The sequence below is a fragment of the Danio aesculapii genome, chromosome 17, assembly GCF_903798145.1.
Source record: "Danio aesculapii chromosome 17, fDanAes4.1, whole genome shotgun sequence".
NCBI classification, from domain to species: Eukaryota; Metazoa; Chordata; class Actinopteri; order Cypriniformes; family Danionidae; genus Danio; species Danio aesculapii.
The window spans coordinates 3822659-3839230 of NC_079451.1; the positions used below are offsets into that span (position 1 = coordinate 3822659).

Here is a 16572-nt window from a genome sequence, read left to right on the forward strand (position 1 = left end):
CTGGTCTTTGTTTATATCACTTGAAGACCGAAAATTATATCCCACAAAGCAATCTTGTGTTTAATAGACGTCTTATAGACATCTAAATATTGATGGATTGGGTAAATTTGTGAAACTATAATAGACATCTAAGAAAAAGCATATTTCATCTGGACCGCTTTATCTATATAACCTTCTGGTCTTTGTTTATATCACCTGAAGACAGAACTTTATATCCTATTAAGCAATCTTGTGTTTAATAGACGTCTTATAGACATCTAAACATTGACGGATTGGGTAAATTTGTGAAAATATAATAGACATCTAAGAAAAGGCATACTTCATCAGGACCTCTTTATCTGGATAACCTTCTGGTCTTTGTTTATATCACTTGAAGACAGAACGTTATATCCTATTAAGCAATCTTGTGTTTAATAGACATCTTATAGACATCTAAACATTGACGGATTGAGTAAATTTGTGAAAATATAATAGACATCTAAGAAAAGGCATACTTCATCTGGACCTCTTTATCTTGATAACTATCACTTGAAGACAGAACGTCATATCCCATTAAGCAATCTTCGGTTTAATAGACGTCTTATAGACATCTAAACATTGACGGATTGGGTACATTTGTGAAAATGTAATAGACGTCTGAGAATGGATCAAAATATCAAGTACACAGATACACAGACTTCACATCATACATTTCTGTCTATTTGATGACTAGTCTATTGTTACTTGTGGACTTCTATTGGATTTTCACAGGCAGACCAAATTAGCCAAGCCGTCTATGTTTAGACGTCTATTAGACTTCTTTTAAGAAAAAAGCTTGATGGGATCTTTATCTGGTTGTTCATACATCTTGAGCTGTGAAATATTGTGTTGCGTGCTTCTTTGCATGACTCATTAGTGATATTAATGTATCCGGTCAAAACGTCCGACTAGGCATGGGCCGGTATAAGTTTCTGAAGGTATAACAACCTTGGATAAAAACATCACAGTTTCATGGTATTGTGATTACCACTCTTAAATAAGTACTTTTTAGATGTCTGGATAAAAAAAACAGACATTTAACCCCCATTTAACACTATACATTTCAATTTAAGAAACATTTATAATATTTTGGAACAGTAAACATCTCAGGCTAAGTAATTAAAATAAGTCACTGACTTCAGCTATCTTCATTAGTTTCAAAAGCACGGATTTCTTTACAACACATTCAAAACACCTTAGGAACGGTTTAACAGAAAATGTTAGCGGTTTTAAATCCTTAACTTTTCCAAACTGCAGTAAACCTTGAAACCGGTTATCATCCCATGCCTATGTCAGACCCATGGACAAGAAAAAACAAGAGGTATACAGTCTCATTTTAAAACCAGCATCCCTAGTGGGGTAAATGACAGGTGGCCAAATTGATTCCTGAATGTTAGTTCTCCTTCTGCACAACTGAGTCTGATGACTCAATGCTTTCTGAAAGCTCTTGTCATATCTTTACTTGTCTGTCATCTCAAGTGTATTGCCTTTTTGTAGCCCTAAACATCAGAAAAGAGCCTTGTATCCTGCTTGTAGTTTATTTACAGCGACCCAGAGAGTTGAACAATCTGCCAACGTCTAGGAACCCAAGAGACCTGCATGACTGCAACTCAACTAAACATGTTTTTGGTAGACCGCAGTAAATGCAGCACAGATCAGTTAGCGTTCTCGCTCGATCACCTTAAATTAATAGAACTCTCTTCTATATATCTTCATTTCACATCTCAATTCCAGCCCATTCGACTCATTAATGTATTTCTTTGTTTATTGACTTGTATCAGTGCTCTGTCATATCTGTACTCCTCAGATATTAAGGCTTTAGCTTTCACTCATTTCCAGATTTCAGAATCTGCACTGTTGAAAAATAACTAATGCAGATAAACCGTTTGATTAACCCTTTACTTGATTGGGGGTGTTCATGAAACCTTTATAATCATGACATAAGACATTCATTCCTTTCCTTCGGCTTAGTCTCTATTTTAGAGGTCTCCACAGCGGAATGAACCGCCAACTATTCCGGTTGTTTTATGCAACTATTCTGCATATTGTTTTATGCAGCGTATGCCCTTCCAGCCGCAACCCAGTACTGAGAAACACCCATACATTCTCACATTCACACACTCTCAAACACTACGGCCGATTTGGTTAATTCAATTCACCCATAGCTTGTCTTTGGACTGTGGGGGAAACCGGAGCACCCGGAGGCAACCCACACCAACCGGGGGAAAACATGCAAACTCCACACTGAAACGCCAACTAGCCCAGCCGAGACTCGAACCAGCAACCTTCTTGCTGTAAGCCGACATTGCCAACCACTGAGCCACAGTGCTGCCCGACATAAGGCATGCATGTTAATGAGATTTTATGCATGACAACTGTCATTAAGAATGTTAATGCAAATATGACGTTGTCTAAAATATGTCTTTGTGACATCTTGACATTAGCAAATACATAATAACCTAATATAAATCTGTCATAAATCTGTCATAAACATGATTGTCATGAGGTCAATGTTGTTTTTCCCCACTAGGGGGCAAAAGTTAGTATGATTCTAAGGGCCCACGCCGTTTTGAGTCCCCCAGAGATGCTATTAGGTTCCCCCCACCCCCCCGTTCTTCACTTTCATTCACAACACCCCCACCCACCAATCCATCCGCTAATAGACCTTTATCACAGCGGAATTGAATACAGGAAGCGCCCTCCGCAGCAATGTTTCGCTGTTTCCAGTTTCGCTAACAGTCGCAGAAACATGACAGCCTCAGGACATCGGATGACATTTTCACTGTCAACTTTGCCGTAATTTGGACAAGAACACGTTTTTCGCTTGGTTAATGTGTAAATAAATCAGCATTTAAAAGGAATTTGTGCAGAAAATGTGTCTTACACGAAGCGTTTGCAACGTTAGGTTACAGTAAGGTGCGCAGCCAACAGCATAAGATCTGCTAACTCAAGTCATTCGTTAGCAAAAATAACTATTTAACATCCAGCAGGATTAGTTTCATGTTAGTAGTTGTCCGTAAGCTGTGCTAACCCCCTCCTTCCTTTGTATTCAGGGTCAGATACGGGCGAGTTGCTATCAGTCAATGCGAAAGAACGAGGAGCCCCATAATGACAGGTTGCTTAATACTCGTAAGGTTTACTCAAGTCTGGAAACATAGTTTAACTCCAACTCACTGGAAAAAATAAAGATTATTGTTGTTGTGTTCAGTGTTTGAATACGATTCTATTAAAGCACTTCAGTTTAACACTAATTACTCAATTTTAAAGCAAATATCTTCAAAACAGTCCGTCTGTAGCGTATAGGGTGTGTTTCTGAATCTTCAGGGTAAAGTTAGTTCATGTTCCGGTTCAGTTTTTTCATCTGCTTTGAATGTTTTTATTATTTATTTAAAGAACAGCAAATAACATTTTATAACACAAAAATATACATGCCAGGGGGTAATTATAAATAATATACAAATATACTAAATGTACATATTAAATAAATACATTATAGAGGTCACAGTTTTTTAAAGTGGGTAGGCTTCCTTGTTCAAAGAGTCTCTGATGCTGGTAATATACAAGCATTGTTCAGTGATCAATACCTTCAAATTTGGTTGCTTATTAGTAAATTAGACAGTAAAAGTACATTTTCCCACAATGATAAGAGGTTTTGAACACTGAAAATGGTTAATAATTGTTTGCAGCTCTTCCTTTTGACTGAGTACGTACAATACCAAAATAAGTGTAAAGCCGTCTCCTCGTATTCATTACAGAAATACAATTTACATCCATTCCACTTTTACATTTCTGTAAATAATGCTTTGCTGGATAAAATCTGTGGAGAAGTTTATAGGATATTTCTTTAATTTTGTTTCTAACCTGATATTTCTGTGGTAACAGCCACACTTTCTTCAGCAAATCAAGTCACCCTTTAATAAAGGCATCCAATAAAACTTTATATAAGGAACAGTAGTGATTTCTCTTTGGAAAAGAGTTGGAAAAGCTGTATTATTACTCTTGGTGTTTACTGTAAAACAAGTTTTGCCAACATAAGATTGAGTCAAATCAAAAGACGATGGTCTTGATTAATACCACTAAATAACATATGGGTCTCTGAAAAAATGAACCAATAACTACTACAATAACACTGTGATGAGAAAAGAATTCATTGTAAGAAAAGTATACCATCTTTATTATAAACTGACTAACCACATTAATTTTGTTGTAAAAAAATAGCATTTGTATTAGTTGTCTATTATTCCAATGCGGGGGAAAATTATGCTTATATATTAATGATCTTGATAGGAACACTTGTTTGCGGAAAGCAGATAACTTTTTTTTTTTTTATTTTATTTTTTTTTCTAAACAGATCACATTTTTATTTTTATTTAAGGCATACCATATACATATTTGACTCCAATTTTTTATGTTCTTCATCAAAAACAATGATATCATTTTTAGCTGTCAAAACTTAGATGTTAATTAGTGTTTTTTCACCTAGCGTATAGTAATGCTATATAATTTTTTTTATTATTTTTTTATTGGTGTTTAACAAGACAATACATCACTGTATACAATACAACATAGGAAAAATTACAGTTTGTCTTATTTTTCTTATTTTCCCCACTATCCCCTCAAAATAAAATAAATTTAATTTATGAATTATAAACAAACATATCCTCTAAAGGAAAGTAAACATAATGATAATAAATTAAAAATAAAGGAAATTCTTTTTAAAAAATATAAATGATAAATTTAAAAAAATATTAATGATAAATGAAAGCAGATAACTTAACTGGAATTTTGTCTATATTATAATTTCACATCACAATAAAACTAAGACCACCAATATTTGATAAAACACAATGATCTCCGCTTTGAAGTGCATACTGCACATGAGCGTACTCTGGCATATCACTTGAAATGAAGGACATTCATTCCGTCTTATTAATTTCACCCATGATTTCCTCTGTCCTGTCTTTTCGTGGAAATTGAGGTAAGGATGTTGTTTTTTTTAAGCTGGAGCAGCCGGGAACGCTGCAATAACAGCGACGAGATGACTCTGCCATTCTATCTTACTCCGTTCCATTGGAACCGGATGTTGTAGTCCGCGGTTTCGCTTATCGGAACCAGGAAGTGTGAAAAAGGCCTATCACTTTCATCTGCGAATAGCGATACCCCCCCCCCTTTCTACTTTCATCCACGACTCACAAGAAATGCTTTCATAGGGCTCGTAGCAGCCAGTGGCACCCCTGACACAGACATGAATAATTTTCTTGATCTTCATTACGCTGGCACGAATTTGGTGTGAATTTGTCATTAAAATGTCGTTAAGTGTCGTTAAATATTAACGACGCTGTTATAAGGATATTTAACAGAGTATTGACACATAATCAGAAACTTTGATGACAAATTCATTGTGTTTCCCTGAAAAAAGTGATCAGGAAACATTAATGACGCAGTTATAATGCCCTAACAGCAGTCATGTTTATGACAGATTTATGACGAGTTCATTTATCTTGATGATGGCGTCCAACAATGACAACTCTGCATCTAAAATGACATTGCTAATCACCTAATGACAGTTGACATAAGCATGCATATCGTCGCCATATTCATGATGTGTCTTAGGAAACACCCCTTTAGGTAAAATGTTGCCAAAATTTGTTTAGCTACAGGTGGGTAATAGAATTGGGGGTTTACCGTAAGTATGTGCAGTTATATGAAAGAGACAGGTTTTAGTCTGGGCACAGCAGATATGAGTGTATTTTTTGCATAATCAAATGAAGCCCTGTCTGTCAGTGCTGATCGGTGAACCAGTAGCGGTACAAGCTGAAGCACCCCCCCCCCCGCAACACCACTAGACCCTGCATTTAGGAAGCAATAGTGTAAGGAGAGACTTACAATTCACATCTGAAGAGGCTTGTTTTGCTGGTCCTTCAAACAGGTGTTACTGTAGCAACCGAAGCCTGCTTGTCATCGTGCAGCGTCACTCAGCGTCTCGTCTCCCCACCCTCGGCTGCTTTCCCTTCACGTGTACATCCCTCTCGCACTCTGCTCTGCTCCGTATCTCCCCCTCACTGGAGTAGGAGTAGCTCTTCAATCAGGTCTCCAGGTCTGACTGTTGTCTGTGTGTTTGCATCTCATCTCCCTGCGGTGTGCGTAGGTCGACGTGGGGGTGGTGCACTTCACTCCGCTGGCGCAGCCCCAGATCCAGCAGCCCTTCAAGCTGGTGGAGAAGATTGTGAAGAACGCCTTCCAGTTCCGGAGGAAACACTGTCGCAGAGGACTCGAGTAAGCGTTCAATCCACTCCACTCTGCTCTCTTCACCTGTTTTTAACATAGATCTGACGATAGCTTAAACATGGGCCTCACGGGGACACCAAATGAAACAAGAAGACTAAAGCTGGTAGACAAACTTTATGGTGTCTTGAGAAAGACTCGACTGAAAGCCTGAAGCAGGTTCAGTTTAAATCATTGAAAGAGTTTTGAAGAAGTTTCAAACAGTCGGCACAGACAGATGACTACATATATGCTAGCATGTTTCTAGTATGGATTGGCAAATTTCTTGCTAGGTGGTTACTTGGGTGTTCTGAGTGGTTGCTAGGGTGTTGCTAGGTGGTTGCTAGGGTGTTCTGAGTGGTTTCTAAGGCATTGTTAGGCGTTGCTAAGGTGTTGAGTGGTTGCTAGGCAGTTGCTAAGGTTTTGCTAGGTGGTTGCTAGGGTGTTCCACATAGTTGTTAAGGTGTTGCTAGGTGGGTGCTAGGTTTATTCTAAGTGGTTGCTATGTGGTTGTTTTTATGTTCTGAGTAGTTGCTAAGGTGTTGTTATGGTGTTTTATGTGGTTGCTAAGGCATTGCTAGGCAGTTGCTGTTCTAGGTTTGTTCTAGGTGGTTGCTAAGGTGCTCTAGGTCATTGCTAAGGTGTTGCTAGTGTGTTGAGGGGTTGCTGAGCGATTGATAAGGCTTTGCTATGTGGTTGCTAGGGTGTTCTGAGTCGTTGCAAGGTGTTGCTATGATGTTCTGAGTGCTTGCTAAAGGGTTGCTATGGTATTCTAGGTGGTTGCTAAGGTGTTGGTAGGGTGTTTTGAGTGGTTGTTAAGGCATCGCTGGGTGGTTGCTAAGGTGTTCTGAGTCATCGCTAGGTGGTTTCTAAGGCATAGCTAGGGTGTTCTGGGTGGTTGCTAAGGCTTTGCTAGGTGTTCTATGTGGTTGCTAAGGCACTGTTAGATTGTTAAGGTGCGATTGTTAAGGTGTTCTGAGTGGTTGCTAGGCATCGCTAGGCAGTTGCTAAGGTGTTCTGAGTGGTTGCTAGGGTGTTCTAGGTGGTTGCTAAGACATTGCTAGGCTGTTGCTAGGGTGTTCTAGGTGGTTATTATGGTGTTGCTAGGCAGTTGCTAAGGTGTTTTGAGTGGTTGCTAAGGTGTTGCGAGGTGGTTGCTAAGGTGTTCTGAGTGGTTGCTAGGCAGTTGCTAACATAAATTACCATGGTTCTAGTGTGAATTAGAATGTTGCTAGCCTGTTTCTAGCATAAATTAGCATGTGATTAGCATGAATTTAGTATGAATTATCATGTTGCTAGTATGTTTATAGTATGAATTAGCATGTCGCTAGTATGATTAGTATGTATGTTTTTAGAACGGATTGGGTATGTTGTTACTATGTTTCTAGTACGATTATTATGTAAGTATGTCGTTAGTTTGTTTTTAGTACAGATTAGTATATTGTTAGTGTGAATTGGTATGTCCAATGTAAAGTCAATGGCACTTTTTTTCCAATGGAAGTCTATGGCACAGTTGCTAGGGTGCTGTAAGTGGTTGCTAGGGTGTGGCTAGTAAGTTGAAAGGTCATCAGTTGGTAGTCTGAGTTAAATGAGCCCAACTGTAAGTTTGTATGACAGTCTGGCGCAAAGTTATGAGGTCACAAAGTTTGGTGCAAAGTTAAGTCATCGAGACTTTCCGAGTTTTCCAGGTCAGTTTTCAGAAAACCATAAGTAAGATCAGTTGGAGAGGAAAGCAACTTAGTTCAGTATAGTTTAAAGGTTTGGAGTTAGTTTGGTGGTTGTAGTATGAACAGTCTAGGGATAGATGCGTTCTTAAAATAGTTTATGAAGAAGAAGAACATGTTTATTTAGCATAAGAGTATGTTAGCTTTCTCAAGCCACCATAATAAAATGTGAGACAGAAGAACGGTTCTGTGTACTATGAATTTGGCTCTCTAGGTGCAGGACTGGACTGGAATCTGCTGCTTAACCTTCATGAATACTGTTTCTTCATGCTAAACTGATTTAAGAATTGAAATTGATTGACCTGTAGGACAAACCGGATATGCAGAATTATAGCACCACGCAAGAGTTAATGGATGTGGGTAGATGTTTTCTAGGCTCCTCAATACAGTTTGATCTCCATCACTGTCTCAAGTTAAATATGGAGTCTACAAACACCGAGGCAGGTAGTAAACATAAAACCAGGCAATCTAGCAACTGCGACACCAGCGTGAGGAAGAACATCTGTAATTCCAGCAGCTGAATAAATCATGCGCCGCTGCTTTTCTAGCTTGACAAGCGCTAAACGAACATCCGCACAGACCGCGTAACGTCACATCCACCACGCTTTTCAAGTTGTCACCGTTAACTAGTTGTGTCAGCCTGTGATGTGTTTCCTTCAATGCTGCAGGATGCTGTTCCCAGAGTCTCAGCGCCAAGAACTGACGGAGGAGCTGTTGTGCAGTGCTGATGTGGATCCCACACTGCGGCCCACAGAGATCTCTATTTCTGAATTCAGGGCTTTAGCAGACGCCTACAGCAAGCTTTGCAATCAGAACCAAGGCCTTTTCGACTACAATTTCAGAGAGGAACTGAAATTCAAGCATCAGGTAAAGAGACAGTCGGATGGAGGCAACCAAAGAGGACTTCACCTTCACACCACGACTGAAGAGAAGGCGGATGGAAACCACTGACGCAGGCTTCAGTCTCTCAAACAGATGTATCCAGGCAGATGAAGCGCCAGAGTAAAGTTGTGGATAAGGTTTGACGTTGAAACACTCAGTAAAAGCTTTTCAAATGTTGAGATTAAAACATTTTCCTGGGTGTTATTTGGTGTGGGGTGTAAACATTGGATTGTTTTCATATGAAGCTGCTTTGTAAATGGGAAAGAAAATTAGACCAATACAGAGAATGAGACTAGGAACCAACATTGGAGACGGGGTTGCCCAAAAATCTTATCAAAAAAGAGCTGCAGGAATTCTTTAATGATTTTACAGCTAGCGGCTGACATCTGACAGACAGAGCGAGCACAAAAATAATCAGACTTTTGATGAATAAATCATTTGTCTTAGTTTTTGAGTATGTGCGCTAACAAGCCTCATTTCCACTGAGTGGTACGGTACAGTAGATGTCGCTATGGGTCACCTTTATCAAGCTTGTGTCTCCACTGCCAAAGGGTACCATTGGCAGGTGTAGTGTACAGCAAAGATTCAGTCGACGTCGTTCTCACTGGAGGAAATATCTACAGTAAAGCTGTGTGGGTCGTTCTCATATCATATGAGATGACAAAACAGATGCTTTACACACATAAATTCTTGTGTATAAATGTTCATTACTAACTTTTCTATGAACAGGATTTGATTATAACTGCAGATCAATGATAGGGCGAAATAGCCTACAGTAACGTCTGCGATTATTTAAAATAATAACTAAATGCAGCATATATGGACACATACAGACCCTTAGTGTCAGATGTGTTACCAATTACAGAAAAACTACACACAGGATACATTTAGTCCTTATTTGGGTTCAAAAACAACACACAACATATAGCCCAGTCAGTGCAAACCTCTCATCTGTGTCTGTAATCTTCACCAGCACATGTAACCTCTGTTAGAGTCATTCCGAGTTCATAATAGTCCAAAAGGCGACGATAATAATTAAACATGGCAGTTTGTTGATGATTCAGGTTGCTGAAACAATTTGCTCCTGTGTTTTGTCAGGCTTCTCCTTTGTTTTTTCGTGCTTCACTCTCGCGTTGGTCCGTTTCTGAAAGGATCAGATGTCGGAAGCGATTCGATAATCACGCACACGTTATTATCATCAGCTCAAGAAGTTCCTTATTTCAAATATAGACACGAACGCTAGCACTCTGGATGAAACCGCTAGCACTTTTAGACGGCCTCAAAAAAACAAAAACAGGACACGGCAGATTTTGTTCTTCTTGGCTTTGTGGCTGTACATCAAGACGACGACAAGGTTTGATTGAGCTCGGGTCGACCATGGCTCGTTATTATATGTATATAGTATTATGATGTAATGTCTCAGCTGTGTAGTTAAAACATGGCAGTTCCTAAGTGACGTTTCTCTGTAAACCAATACCAGTCCCTTTTAGTCCTGCTTGGTAGTCTTTGCAAAGGGTACCCAGAAAGTGGTACGGTACGCTTTTAGGTACCCTTTGACAGTGGAAACGACCATAAAACCATACTGTACCACTCAGTGGAAATAGGTCATTAAAGGGACAACAAGGCTCTAACATCAAGGCTAAACTCGATCACTAGAGCACATATTGAGATGAGGGGAGTGATTTTTACCTAGACAGCACTCACTAGCTGGCCTTTATTACACTCATCCCCCTAAATCACACTCCCATCTAGGTCACGGCACCAATATTAACTTGCCAGTCCTACACCACCCACCCACTCACTTGCTCTGAGCTGGGAATTCTTTGCATGGAAGGCAAATGTTCTGAGGAGGTTTACCTGCACAGCACTCACCAGCTGGCCTCCATTCCACTGAACCCCTAAACCTCACTCCCATCCGGGTCACAGCACCAATGTTAACTTGCCAGTCCTACATCACCCACCCACCCACTCGCTCGGAGCTGGGAATTCTTTCCATGGAAGGCAAATGTTCTAACAAGGAGGCTGAAGGGGACAAATTAGGACAGAAATAACCAGACAACTTAATCACACCTTTTATTACAGTTTTTTTTCCCCTGTGAAGTGTCAAACATATATAAACTTAAAATTGTTACAGTAATCCATAAAAAATATTTACACATCTTGAAAAGCCTTAAAAAATACCCCTGCAGTCTTTATTTGAGAAGTAGAGCTCCAGCGTATAGCACTTATATACCTGACCGAATGACTACAGATCACCAGTTAGTCATAAAATGAGGAAATATCACAGCTGGTTTATCAGTCAAGATCAAATCTGTCTACTTTACACTTTGGATTCCTATTAAAAATAAATATTTATAATAATAATTAAAAAACAATAAATAGATCAAATGTTTTATACAGAGCAAATCCATCACAAAGATAAAAGCAATACTTAAAAAATGGATTTGTAGTGTCCAAAGAACAAAGGCAAAATGAAAAACCTGACAGAGTTTGGTTCCTGTAGTTGAACAGCTTTACATTAACATGATGAAGGCCTGTAATTTGGTTCACTAGTGCAAAACAGTTGCTATGTGGGCAGTTCAGTAAATTAGTGGGACGCAGGGAATTGCAGAAGGCTTTACACCACCCTTAAAGGTCTGCTAACTTGGGGTTCCACATATGCTGAAAATAAGACTGAATTGGCTAGCATGAATGGGCTAATAACTTTGGAAAGGATGTGTGTGGCTCACCGTAGCACACCTAAACTTGATCTGCTATGAAGTTGTTACGTTCTTTGGCTCCATGGGATTGTCGTAGAAGAAGTCTTCGTTAACAACAGAGGTCAGGCTCTGCACGCTGAAATCTTTCTCCAGTAGTGAGTTCAGGTCCACACTATGTGCCGCGGTCTCCACTGGGATGTCCAAAGAGTGGCTGTGTCGACGCATGTTCAGCAGGGCCACCTGACTGCGTCTGAGGCTATTTGTGTCTCTGCCGGGCTTGCGTTTGACCACCCCGAAGTGAGCTCGCTTTAGAGAAGCCTTTCTTTCTGGAGTGTCCACTTCTCCGCTCTCCGGCTGTACATGTGGAGCAGCTGCCTGGGAGGTTTCCTCGGTCAGTCCAAGCTTGCGAAACTGGGCCTCGATAGCACTGGGAGAGTCTGTCCAATCGGCCGGCTCACTGCCGTCTTCGTCTTCATCGCTGATTATGATGGACTCTCTGAGGCCGCTCTGCTGCTGTGATGGCGGATCTAGAGGAGCGCTGGCACTACTGGTAGTTCCACTGCTTGCACTGGCTGAATCTGAATCTGCTAGAGACAGCCTTAGTGGATCATTGCTGGGGTTGGGACTGTCATTTAACGGTTGTTTGGCTAGCCAAAAGGCTCGAGAAGAACCTGTGGGACACACACATGGACAGAGTCATGAAGGTGATACTGGTAAGAATGTAAACCTGGTCAAATACATCACCTCAGGCCTCATGACACAGTAGGTGCATCCCAAATCACATACTTAAACACAATTCTCCACCATTTTGTAGTGGATTCACAATGAAATGTCTAAAAAAAGAAGTATCTCCCAGATGTTGTACTTTAACCAGAAAACAGAATGGGCACAGCTGTGCTATTGTAGCAGAGCCATCAGGTGCTGAGGTTGGTTTACGTTATTTTGGATTGTGCCAGCAAAATTTGACTACATAAGCCAGGGATGTCCAAACTCGGTCCTGGAGGTCTGGTGTCCTGCAGACTTTAGCTCCAACTTGCCTCAACACACCTGCACGGATGTTTCTAGAAAGCCTAGTAATAGCTTGATTAACCAGCCCAGGTGTGTCTGATCGGGGTTGGAACTAAACTTTGCAGGACACCGATACTCCAGCACCGAGTTTGGGCACCTCTTTCATAAGCGATTGTGCCACCTCCTAATGGTGAATGCAGTTGTACTCATGACAGATGATATAGGGCAGTTTGATCTTTTAGTAGTGCATAGTGTATAAAGTGTTATTTGGGATGCAACTAGTGCTTGTTAGAAGTTGACGGGTCCAATTTTCTATTCTAAACCTAATCAAGATCACTTTTGACGCTTTAGAATGGACTAGTTAGAGTTTCCCAATCAAGTTCAAACAGTGCTGCTATCCAATATTTTCTAGCATGGTATAAAGTGCACTAAATGGAGGGACGCACAATTGATTTATTTGCTTTTCTAGCTAATTCCAGGTCATTTCGATACTTTAGAGCACAGGTGTCAAATCCAGTTCCTGGACAGTTTGGTTCCAACCCTCCCACAATTACATGTGTATTTCAAACAAGCCTGAACGACTCAATTAGTTTGCACAGTTTAGCTTTAATTCTAATTAAACACACCTGATCAGAGCTGCGGCCCTCCAGGAATTTGACACCCTTGGTATAGAGTGTCTAGTAAATTGATGCTTTTTTGTTCATTCCTGTTTTAAAAACCAGGCATTGATCTCAAAAAAGTGTTCAATCAGACCAGAAGGTCTTTATAGCATTTGATTTGAACTCTAGATGTAAATGTTTTCTGGGCTTCAACCATGAGGCCTGTGTATCTATTGACTTCATCAAATAATATGTTGATGATTTGGTTTAATTCAGAATATAAAGCTTGCTGAATGGGCTACAGTGTAAATCTCAACATATTTGTGCCATACCATAAATATTGAAACTGTTGTTGCGCAGCCAAAGTTCATTTCAACAAAAATATCAGCAAAGTGTCCATTTTGCAACATTGTCAACTGTGTCATTCATAGATTTCCCCTGTTTTGATATCTTCTGCTGTTATACACTCAACTTTATTAGGTACACCTGTCCAACTGCTCGTTAACGCTAATTTCTAATCACCCAATCTCATGGCAGCAACTCAATGCATTTAGGCATGGTCAATGCATGGTCAAGAAGATCTGCTGCAGTTCAAACAGAGCATCAGAATGGGCAAGAAAGGGGATTTAAGTGACTTTGAACGTGGCATGGTTGTTGGTGCCAGACGGGCTGGTCTGAGTATTTCAGAAACTGCTGATCTACTGGGATTTTCATGCACAACCATAGAGAGTTTACAGAGAATGGTCAGAAAAAGAGAAAATATCCAGTGACCGGCAGTTCTGTGTGCGCAAATCCCTTGTTGATGCCAGAGGTCAGAACAGAAAGGCCAGACTGGTTCCAGCTGATAGAAAGGCAACAGTAACTCAAATAACCACTCATTATAACTGAGGTCTGCAGAAGATCATCTCTGAATACACAACACGTCCAACCTTGAGACGGATGGGAAGACGGACAATAAAAGATTGGAAAATAGTTGCCTGGTCTGATGAGTCTCAATTTCTGCTGCGACATTCGGAAGGTAGGGTCAGAATTTTCCTTCCTACCTTGTATAAACGGTTCAGGCTGGTGGTGGTGGTGGTGTAATGGTGTGGGGGATATTTTCTTGGCACACTTTGGGCCCATTAGTACCAATTGAGCATCGTGTCAACGCCACAGCCTACCTGAGTATTGTTGCTGACCCTGTCCATCCCTTCATGACCTCAGTGTACCCATCTTCTGACGGTTCCAGCAGGATAACGCGCCATGCCATAAAGCGCAAATCATCTCAGACTGGTTTCTTGAACACGACAATGAGTTCACTGCACTCAAATGGCCTCCACAGTCACCGTCAGTCACCAGTCACATTCAGGAATGGGAGATTTGCATCATGGATGTGCAGCCAACAAGTCTGCAGCAACTGTGTGATGCTATCATGTCAATATGGAGCAAAATTGCTGATGAATATTTCTAGTACCTTGTTGAATCTATGCCACGAAGGATTAAGGCAGTTCCGAAAGCAAAAGCAGCTCCAAGCGGGTACTAGTAAGGTGTACCTAATAAAGTGGCTAATGATTATATATGTTTTCAACAACCTGAAACAAAAAGCTATTATTGATTTTTCCACAATATTAAACTGAAGTTAAAACAACATTCTCAGTTACATCCAGATCTGAAACACAATCTCTGCATTACTTGGTGAACACAAAGATCCAGTGTGTGGTTTTGTAAGGTCAATTGATTGCTATGAACTTTAACATATTTCGCTGTTAAAGTCAGGCTATGATTTTCTTGACCACAGCTTCAAGAGTATCAGATGTGCAAGATAAAGGGAAGATCACACTGACCTATCTTGGCAGAAGCTGGCAGGCTTTTCCGAAGGGGTGTAAGCCGCTTTTTACAGGTTCTCTCAGACTGTTCAACTCTTTGCATGTTTCGACGCAGGTTCTCCCGCAAGATAGACCGCATCACCTTGATGATATTCACTTTGCACTCTGGTGTGCTGCAAATGAGAAAATATTAAATGGTAAGCTCTATATGGAATAAAATGGCACACAACTTTTTGAAATGACCAAGTAGGTAATTCCTACCTGCTGCACAACTGGAACACCGTCTCAGGCCTGCCCGCCTTTTGTGATTTGGTGTGAATCAGCTCCCAGAGGCAGTCGGTGTCTTCAGGCAACATCGAAAGGAAAAAGTTGATTTATTTATGACTATTGATTATTGATTACTTGTATCTCTATAAACTCAAACATGCCCTTACCTGCAGTGTTGCCCAGTCTGACCTGTAGCGCCGACAGGGGAATGAGCCAGCGAAACTTGAATGAATCCTGATCTCCATGGGCTGACCTTGAAGTGACCTTCCAAACACAATATTGACACCATTTATGGATCTTTAAGCGAAGTTTACTTACAAACTAATTTCAAGAGGATCACATGCTTATGGTTGCTTGCGGCTGGTCCCGCATTATCCAATTTATCATTCCCCAATCAGACGACTCCTAAGCCAGTATAAATATCCTAAGTTTCATACCACGGCCATCTTCATTTTGAAGAATCCCCCTTCCGCCCCTACTCCTCCTCCTTTCCTAGATGGGTGGCACGGTGGCCCAGTGGTTAGCACTGTTGCCTCACAGCAAGAACATCTTTGGTTTTGGTCATTACCAAACCAGCCAACATTTCTGTGTGGAGTTTACATGTTTCCCCTGTGCTCACGTGGGTTTCCCCCGGGTCCTCCGGTTTCCTCCCACCATTTAAAAACATGCAACTTAAGTTAATAATCCAAATCAGCACCATAGACATGCACTTAGTAAGTAGTTATCTCTTAATAGCAATCACTATCTCTTCATTAGCAACTACAGCAGGGGAGTTCTCGAGATCTACCTGAGCTCAAACTCCCTTGTCGCCTTGCAAACGGGAGGGAGCCCCGAGCTTAAGGATCTTATGAGCTCAGGGCTCTCTCCTGGGACAGCATGCCAAATAAGATTTATAATCAGTCATCAGCTAAGTGTGAACTCTTGAAACATATTTTATTCTAATAACACAATAACACCCATAATAATAACATTGCGCTTGCTGTAGTGGTACGGCAGCAAAGTTCCTTGATTATTACACAAGAATGTGAGTTTGGTTCCTAGAAAATCGCGTTTCATTTTCTGTCAGTCTTAGTACACAATTTAACGTCAGAATAGTCAAGTTTTACATATAATTGTAACTCACTTTTGAGTAAGATGCTAATGGTCTAATGCTGACTTTAGACTGCACGATTTTCATAGTAGTCGTGTCACAAATGTGTTCACACTGCAGGATGGATCTGTGACAGGGTGTTTCACACTGCATGACTTCACAATGGGAAGGTTCGGCGTTGAAACAACGTTGTCTTGGTCCACAAACTACATCTCA

The 16572-nt window shown here is 40.5% G+C and overlaps 2 protein-coding genes across 2 annotated transcripts in view; one reads left to right on the forward strand and one right to left on the reverse strand.

Moving 5' to 3' along the window:
• The window catches only part of tfb1m (transcription factor B1, mitochondrial), a 63746-nt gene extending 54671 nt beyond the window's left edge, over positions 1-9075 (forward strand). Inside the window, exons 7-8 of the mRNA XM_056477617.1 lie at positions 6167-6294; positions 8675-9075. Of these exons, the coding sequence (XP_056333592.1) occupies positions 6167-6294; positions 8675-8957 (411 nt within the window). The 3' untranslated portion in view covers positions 8958-9075. The remainder of the gene's footprint in view (positions 1-6166; positions 6295-8674) is intronic.
• A 1873-nt stretch (positions 9076-10948) lies between these two features.
• Positions 10949-16572, reverse strand: part of tiam2a (TIAM Rac1 associated GEF 2a) — a 148080-nt gene continuing 142456 nt past the window's right edge. The window contains 4 exon segments of the mRNA XM_056477615.1: positions 10949-12258; positions 15018-15172; positions 15261-15342; positions 15434-15530. Of these exon segments, the coding sequence (XP_056333590.1) occupies positions 11642-12258; positions 15018-15172; positions 15261-15342; positions 15434-15530 (951 nt within the window). The 3' untranslated portion in view covers positions 10949-11641.